Source organism: Berghia stephanieae, chromosome 2 (genome assembly GCF_034508935.2).
Source record: "Berghia stephanieae isolate SIO BIC M18660-M18661 chromosome 2, UCSD_Bste_1.3, whole genome shotgun sequence".
NCBI lineage: Eukaryota > Metazoa > Mollusca > Gastropoda > Nudibranchia > Aeolidiidae > Berghia > Berghia stephanieae.
In genome coordinates this window covers 9,645,846-9,655,232 of record NC_088361.1, presented here as the reverse complement: position 1 = coordinate 9,655,232, position 9,387 = coordinate 9,645,846, and the positions used below count along the sequence as shown (strand labels likewise).

At 37.8% G+C, this 9,387-nt stretch overlaps 1 protein-coding gene across 2 annotated transcripts in view; it reads right to left on the bottom strand.

Annotated features, from left to right (window-relative positions):
* The window catches only part of LOC144966707 (uncharacterized), a 6,529-nt gene extending 456 nt beyond the window's left edge, over window positions 1-6,073 (bottom strand). The window contains exons 1-3 of one of the 2 annotated variants that reach the window (XM_078903474.1): window positions 5,625-6,073; window positions 1,701-2,553; window positions 1-145 (exon numbers count right to left, since the gene is read on the bottom strand). The exon at window positions 1-145 is cut by the window's left edge and continues 456 nt beyond it. In XM_078903474.1, coding sequence (XP_078759600.1) covers window positions 1-145; window positions 1,701-2,549 — 994 coding nt within the window. In that variant the 5' untranslated portion in view covers window positions 2,550-2,553; window positions 5,625-6,073. The remainder of the gene's footprint in view (window positions 146-1,700; window positions 2,554-5,624) is intronic. The other variant, XM_078903475.1, reaches the window with a different exon arrangement.
* Between the last annotated feature and the right edge of the window lie 3,314 nt (window positions 6,074-9,387).

The window sequence follows — 9,387 nt, the reverse complement described above, 5'->3', positions numbered from 1 at the left end:
CGACAGAGTTAGCGAGGACGTAGGAGTTTCGTAGTCTTTTTCCAATGTCAAAATCGTCTTCTATCAATCTGTACACAGAGACAAATGCAGTTGGTATTGTGCTGACTGTGTAGATTACACACAGGATAAAGACTTGTCTCACAACCTGTACACACAGAAACAAAAATAAACAGAAATAGTAAATAATGATGCAAAAGCGTGGCTCATTGGTACGGTCTTTGCTTCCTACCGGAAAGGTACCGAGCTTACCCGCTCGAATACCCGCTGCGCTGTGCGACTGTGGCCTTGAGCAAGTCACGTCGCCCTAGCTCAGTTTTCGGCGCTGCATTGCGGCTGATGCCTGGGTTATTCCAGTCTTTCCTTGGAATCGACCCTAAAGACAAATTTCCCGTATGGAATGAACAAAGGGAATTTTATTTTAATTGAAAAAAAAAAGTTAAGAAATAAGGTGAGGTAGTAAAATACTTGGATACTATGCTATATTGAGTGAATGCTTTTGTTACTTGATCCAGTCCCCTGATCAGTGACTTGAGTAAAGTTACAAAGGTCCACTCTCATTTGACTAGTGTCTCAGTGTTGTGGCTATGTAGCCTTGTGGTGCTCAAAACTGTTTACAAAGGGCTCCTAATCAACAGCAACAATCAACATGTAGGACGAGGCATGGCGCCTGTTTTGTGATATTATATTTTTCGCCGACAGACATAAAACTATTAACGGCCAGTTGCTAATTTTACATTTGAGTACGATGAGAGAATGTGAGTAAAGAGCCTTTTTCAAGGGTTCAACTATGCGCTGCTCAGAACAGGACTCGAAACCAGGACCTTCCGATACGAAGACGAGTGTCATACTACAAGACCACATAGCCGCAGTTACATAATATGTATAACCAGCAGATCTGAAATTAAAAAGAACACATTAATTGACAACACACACACACACACACACACACACACACACACATACACGCGCGCAGACATAATCACATTGATATCTTAGATTGACAATGCATTACTTTAAAGACAAAGTGTTTCAGTAGACAGCCAACTAATTAGCCTGACATTGTAACCTAGAACAGAATAAACAAAACCGCCAAGATCGCGAGAAAGTCACAAATAGCAAGACCTTGAGTACGATCTTCAAGCCATCATAATCTTGAACGTATAGACGTCATTCATGCGGAAGTTTGCGCCACGGAAGTGGATGAAATAAAACTCAAAGAAAACATACTTGGAAATTACTTCTTGAAACTTTCATAATACCAGCTACAAACAGCATCTATTGGAAGTACAGTCAGCATTCTCTGAATTACATTGGGGACTGCATTGTTGTGATTAATAATCTCATTAATATTTACGCTATCGTCTATATTGTCTTTACCCTTGGAAGCGGGATATAAACACTAAGATAATACACACATAATTGTGTAAACTTTCTGACAATTTTTTTGCCATTTGTAGCTTGTTTTGAAATTATCTTTAAAAAATATTTTATACATTTTGATTTTAACATATCATAGAGATATGAATATAAAGGTAGACCAAGAAAAAAATATTTGAATAGTTTGAACAGCTGGGTGACAAAGAAAGAGGAGAGTAATATTAGTTTTCTGAGGTTATCTGATCAGAGAGATGAATGGCGTACCATGATCACCGATGTTGGCACAGACTTGGTACTTGAAGAAGAAGGAGAGATATAAATACCTGTAGTTCTTTGCCTGTCCATTTGTTGTCCATTTTTTTCGTAAATCCATCGTCAACAAGTCTTGTGATCGACATATTATTTTTGAATTTCACTGACTGTCTGAGATGTTTTGCCATGACTATGAGACAGAATGTTACGACAGTGCATGAAGTGATGTTAAAAATGATTAAGTTACCAAACTTTGTGACGTCCTGGACATCGGATCTTCTACTTGACAGCCACAGCACGATACGAGTTCTGTTCACTATAGGATCGAACTGACGCTCAACCCCCATGTGTGACAGCAAGGTAGCATAATAGGCCGGGGAAATCAGAAAGAAAACAGATATGGCAATTACTGATCTTGACTTGGTGAAAAAGTCTTTGAATCTGAACGGCATTGCAATACACATGCATCGTGCAAGTGATATAAACGTTGTCGTCATGGAAGTTACTTGGTAAAATACTATGCCCAAATTAGCTGCCCACATAATGAAAATCTTGGGTTGTATTGAAAAACCGTCCAACTTTTTTAATCGTTCAAAAAGGAAAAGGATAGTTGCTTGACTTTGGACAACTCCGCACAAAGTGAACCCAAAGTCAGACATGGCGAGCCCCAGAAGGGTTATGATTACTCCGTCTTTGAGTCCCATGGATATAAAAGTCCGTATATTTAGAGCATTAGTAACCACGCCCACCAAACAGGCAAACAACGAGGTGTAATCACATATGGATTGCAAGATGAAGAACTCATTCTGGCTAATGATTCCACTCCTTTTCAGATTCGACTCCAATTCACCACTCTCCGAGTTCATTACTGTAGCAATGTTATGTTCTGTCTCACTGATGTTTCGACGTATTGCATCCATATTTCTGCATGATATATATAATTATATAGTGTATTATAGGTATGCAGGTATTTATTGTTATAAGATACAGATAATCAAACATTTCACAAAGTAGAAATAGTGTGATTTTCTCAAGCTAGATTAGACTATTGCCATATTTCTCAACCACGGACATGGATTTTGTTCACGCCATAACGCTTTTCTGACACCGACTACACCAAGAACACGATTTGTCACCAACCCACACTAATCCATCTTTTAATGACAGTAGATTGTTCTTGAATCAATACATCTGATCTTTGATTCAAAAGCGTTTTGATTTTTAAAAAAAAATTTTTTTGCAATTATCTTAGATGGCCACTGATGGTGCAGCTCGATGGAATCACACCATAAATCATCCTTGTACAAGCTCATCTCGGACACTTTTGAATAATAATGAAAAAAAAAATGAAGGCTCATTTGGGAAAATGCATTGTTATTACAGACAGAATCTTGCAATTTGTGAATATCAAAAACCGTCAGAGAAATCTCTAGCTGCCCTGTAAACAACATTATACAACAAAAATATACCCAAAACTGAACATATAGTGCGACATTAAGATTTCTGTTGACCACAATGCAATTCTTGCAATGCATTAAGACAAAAAGAATGCGATTGGCCCAGGTACCATCACGATTTCCCCTGAAATCAACCAAGGGTGGTTCCATTTGAATGATTAGATAAAAGTAGAACAGCATCTAGAGCTTTACTGCAAGATGGATATATTCTCTGACTTTATTTGCCCATCATGGAGAAGAAATTGTTGAAAATAGAATGGAACTGGCAGATGAAAATAAAGAATAAAAACTTTTACGGGGATTGAAAATCAAACCGGACCTCAGTCTGGCTGAAGTGCAAAGATCATCTCTCTCGCTGCCCGGTGGAGGGTGGCATGCTATACGGCCCAGGATTCGACTCTCAGTCACCGCGAACATTTTATTCTCTTTTGTGTCCTGACACTTTTTTACCCTTTTAACCTCTGGAAAGGTTACGTATTAAAAGATTTTGCCAGAAATCTCGTCCTTCAATTATCAATCGATTTAAATGACTCTCAACTTGGCAAAAACTCTCGAGCGAGTTTTGATCCGGGGGGTCCCAATAGCTCAGTCGCTAGAGCACTCGCTTTATACGCAAAGGAACCGAGATTGATCCCGAGTGCAGTCGAGATTCTTTTCTGACCCCGTTGACCACCGATCAGTGAATGGGTAGCTGCGTCTATTTGATTTGGCGGAAAGTGCTTTGCTATAGACAAGCGTCCTATCCAAAGGATAACAAACAATTGCTATTGCCCGCTTCACGCTATAGAAACCAGGAAAAACTCCGGCTCCATGGACCGAATGGCTCTGAAGGACTACTTTAGACAGCTTTAGAGATTGGATACGTGTTTTCCCAGAATATGGCAGTTAACTGATACATTTCTTCTTAGAATTGTTATCAATTCCATCTCCACCAAGTGTTCCAAATTTACCTGTCATTGTGGATCTTGACATATATTTTACCCTCTTACGCGTGGGATTTGATTATACTTTACAGTTTAACGTTTTGATGTAAACCAAGCGATCAGTACAGCATTGCGACTCAAGTGCGGCTTTGTCGTCGTCTTGTCGTATGACACTCGCTTTCGGAACTGAAGGTCCTGGGTTCGAGCCTCGCTAGGCGCATAGTTGAGTCCTTGGAAAAGGCTCTTTACTCACATTCTCTCACCGTACTTAGGTGTAAAATGAGTACCTGGCCATTAACAGCGTTGTCTCTGTCCGAAAAAAAATGTAATATCGCCTAACAGGCGTCATGTCCCGTCCTAAATGTTAAGTGTTGCTGTCAATCAGGGACCCTCTGTAAAGCCCTTTGAGCATGTTAAGTGGATATTTTACCCTTTTTACACGTGTGACTTGATTATACTTTACAGTTCATCGTTTTGATGTAAACCAACGATCAGTACAGCAATGCGACCCAAGATCCAATGCGACTCATTGCTCATCCTTCTCTTTTGGTTAACATGGCCAGGTTTACAGATATGAGGAGTTAAGTATTGGAAGACAATAGTTAGCTCATTGTTTACTTATAGCTCAAAGACCCTGTTATCGTAGTTCTGTTTCATAGATGCTAAACTTATTCTATAATGATCTATAATATAGTAATCTACCCTTAATTGTACTTATTTTAAAGTCTGAATACCCAAAATATTATGGTCTCATTGATATAATTGTAATATAAACAAACCAACAAAAACTATACTCCGTCAGAACAGTGTTGAAAAAAAGTCAATAACTGTACTCAGTTATTAGTCCTGCAAATATGTACATACTGTGACACCTCAAACATTTAAAAAGAGCTTTGTTGCTCGTTAAACCATAATTTGTGTTATCTGATCACTTGTTTTTACGGAATAACTAATTATAAGAAGGGTTGGTGAAGGACCAAAACGTATTGATGTTAAAAATACTGTTTTGTATATAAAATAAAGGAAAAGATATGTGATCTTTGCTACAACAAATGATGTTAATATTTTTCTAATTTAAGTAGAGATAACATTACATCAATAAATACGGATTGCTTTGATTTTTATTGATATAAGGGCATTTTTTTTTTCATTTGTAGATCTAGATTATTTGCCCTTCTTTTATGATCAATATCACATTGTCTGAACTTATTGGTATCAAGTCTATTGCACATTCTTCTTTTTGATACTTTCATCTACCTCGTAATAAACTATCTAAAAACAACATATTGTTAATTATCGTTAATGTGACCCCTCGCCTTGAAACGGTATTAAGTCGGTTTTTCAATTTTCGTTTATTGGACCTAAGCAAAGGTTATTTTATGCCTAAATTTTTTATACGAAATTCTGATCACTTGTTGCCGTGATATGAACGTTTGAGGTAAAGGAGAGTGTAACGATCAAGTTCCGAAAAAATCGACTTTGAAGTTGAGGCACATGTTTCACGCATAGTCGAATCAATGGACAAAGGTAACTCATTGGAAACGGCATTTAATATTTGACGAGAGTAACAAAATTTGACATGAGTTTTAGAGTGTATATTAAATAATTGGCATACCCGTTAAAAAAAATAATAATCCAATTGTATGTGATCAGCTTTGACCAACAAGGAGCTTTTATTTCATTAGTTGTTATCTAAAACCATGCTGTTGTTTACACTTTTTAACGCTCATTATGGGTTAAACCACGAATCTATTGAATCCGTCATGCTTTCTCTAAGAGAGATAAAGGTAAACCCTTTGCTGTGATCTCTTACATGCTTCTGGTGGGGCATGCGACTTTATTATTAAACCTTGTAAAGTTTGGCTATCTGGAGATAATTCAACTCTTGTTCTGAAAGGGTCACTGAAGCTTACATCATTAAACGTTAAAACTATGTAACTTATCGTTAATATAATTTATGTTGAATTATTGTGTTTTATGCAGAAAAATTGATTGTAGTTTCTGGAGCCACAAAAAATAAAATTTGATAATTTTTGCCATTTCCACTTTAAAACCGATTCACTCGGTTTCCCCAAACCATCGACATAAAACCACATTGAGTCGTGGGGTTACTAATTGCTTCAATTTAAGGCATGGAACTAGGTCACGAAATCCATTATGAAATAAAAATCTTACATCGTGCGTTAAAAATAAAAGGTAGATAGAGTACATGCAAAAGTCTATCTCTGATTGCATGAATTCAATTCGACATGTGATATAAAAACATCATTATTACAATGACAATTTAAAGGACATCGCTCTCACGGATTATAGTTATTTCCACTGATGATTTCCGTAAAATATTCGATCGAAAAATAAACAGAAAAAAAAATCTTTGCAGAACATATCTAATAAAGAGAAATTTACATTTTTGATTGTTCGTTGATGTTGAAAATTGTTTCAGAAAAAGTGCATGATTCATTTTCAGTAATTTACATATTATTATTTTTGCTTTCGTCCCAATTAAATTGTTTGCAACAATCAAAGATATCATAGATCGATGTATAAGTTGAAGAAAACATAATCCATCTTTTATTTATATAATTCCTTGTTCAGGTTTTCATTTTTTGCAAAATAATCGGTGTTGTTGTTTCAAAATTACTGCTTCAGAAAGTTACAGATCTAACTTATTCATTTCAAATTGATTTCAACTACGGTAATTTATTTTGATAGTTTTATCGAATGTTGTGGTATCGCATTAATGTAATTTAACGTTGTTTTTGTGTTATTCCTAATAGCGAAATAATATGTTTTGATATAGCAGATTTCAGTTTTCGTAATCTAAATAAAATGGTATAATATCCTTTTTGTTAAACGATTTTTAAAAAGAAGAGGAAAGTCATATCCTGTTATCGTTCTTTTATTTTAAAAAAAATCAAATTCACGCCCGCTACTCATTGGAACGATGCCTCGTATTGAAAGAAAATCAAGGAATATTGTTCGTGATCAGTTTCCAGGTGGATGATAAAATGAAGCCTTGTGTTGGGTCTTTGGGTAAGGTCAATTAGACACACAATCCCACTCAATTCAGGCATGGATGAGTACCAAGCTAAAGGCAGTTACGGATACTATGTGAGTGCTAGTACAAGGAGGAGGCCCAACGGGCAACTTGTACCGTAGTGATTCCATATAGCCTTCTGAGGGCAGTAAATGAAGCAGTGTGCTACTTTGTAGTCTTGGGATATGGCACGCAGCTTCAAACTGCCATCGCAGATTTGAGTTCTTGGAAAAGACTCTTATTCATGTTCTCACACAGTACTCAATGGTAAATGAGTTGCCTGCCCGGAATAGCATTTATATAGCGCAATATCCACTAAAAGTGCTTTAATCGTTTTACAAGGGTCCTTAGCCAACAGAAACACTTAACATGTAAGACGAGACATGACTCATGTTGGGCAATATTACATTTTTTTTCTGGCGAACCACGTTGTTAACGGCCAGGTAAAGACGTATTTCAGGGTTTTAACATTTGTGTCCCTATGCAGGCCATTCATAAAAAAATAAATTTTCTTAAATTTAATCAAGACGCAATCCTTTTAGGGAAGGGCTGTATCGGATTTGAACTTATTTGCAGATCTGATAACCGGACGTCAGAATACTGCCTAGCAACGGCCCTTCCGGTTCCACACTCAATAGAAACAAACAAGCTATGGTCGACTGCGAGCATGGTTGATAACAGGCGTCATATCTTGCCTTCATGTTAAAATGTTGCTGTAGGCTAGGGGACCTTGTAAAGATCTTTGAGCACGTACATTGGATTTTGCGCTATAAATAAGCTCTTTTTTTTCTACAAGTTATGGTTTTTTAAATCATCGATATGCATTTCAACCCTTCACTTCTAGGCTATGGTTGCCATCATTTCCTACAGTTTTTACGTAGAGATTAGTAATAACGATACGACCCAGGGCTTCGGTGACACCCGAGTCGTTTTGCTCTTACCTCTCTCTTCGCTGAAACACGCAGGCGTGTAGTTAACAACAAGATATGAAGTGAGTAGAAAAGTGCCAGAAGACAATAGAGAATAAAAAAAAAATTTTTTCGCGGCGGTGGTGGGGTTTGAACCTGCGACCTTATTGGTACGACAACTCCGCCTGGCAGGTGAGAGCGTGGCTCTACCGTGTGAGCTATCCACGAACACCAAAATATTCGTTTCAAACCCAAAGTCATTTCTAGATCCCTCTCTCACCCACTTCTTGAGATCGCCGATTCGTTCACCACCATCGCGAAGTAATTTTGACCAGCAGTTAAGCTTAATAGCCAATATTCTCATCACAAACATATAACATAGAAACGATTGAGACATTGAGTATGCTCCGTGTAGTTGTAACTTGCGGGGCGGTCCTTGGCAAGCTTAAGGACCACGGTCCTACGGTCCCTGGGAAATGAAAACCGCAATGACCGGTCCTAGGACCGGCAATCCTTTTCGATATTGAACATTCCTGAGATACTGTTGGAAGTTCGAACCGTTTTGACCTTTGGGACCTTGGGATCGTTCATTCTTGAACCGTTAAAGACCGCTACACGATGAAAACCGTGGTCTACAGGAGTAAAACACACGGAGTAGTCACACTCATTTCAAATTGTAACCTAAATTAGAGAAGAGGGGTGATGCCTTCTTTATTTGCTCACCGTACTTCAATGTTACTTCGATAATTTAATAAAATTTGAAACTTATCCCCATTAACGGAGATAATGGCATCGTCCAAGGCGTTGATCGAGTTGTTCGTGGCGTTGATACACACACGCAACTCCTACCCCCCCCCTCCCCACACACACACACACACATTAGAGGGCAGCGAGCATTGAAGAGTAAGAGAGTAACGTGAAGTTATAATAAGAGGGGGTGGATGCGGCGGTAATAAGTTAATAAGTAATAAGTGGGGTCCATGGTGACTTTTCGCCAGATCTAACAAACCCAGCTACCCATTCACTGCTGAGTAGACAGGGATTCAGAAAAAACTCGACTGCACCCGGGATCGATCTCTGGCCCTTTGCGTATAAAGAGAGTGCTCTATCAACTGAGCTATCGGGGTCCACAAATATTCTATTGGACTTATTTAAAATACAGACGTTAAAACTGGGTTTTTTTTGGAAGGAAGAAACTAATGAAACTCATATTATTTGATTAGTTAAAACACCAAACGAAATTTTAATATTATTGTATTATTTTAAATGACAACAATGCGATAGAAAGGAGTGGTGACAAGAAATGGACAAAAGAAAACAAAAAATCGGACTTGCTACTTGCTAGGTTCGACACACACACACACACACACACACACACACACACACAAACACACACATCTTTAGTAGTCACATGCATTTCAAACAATAACCCA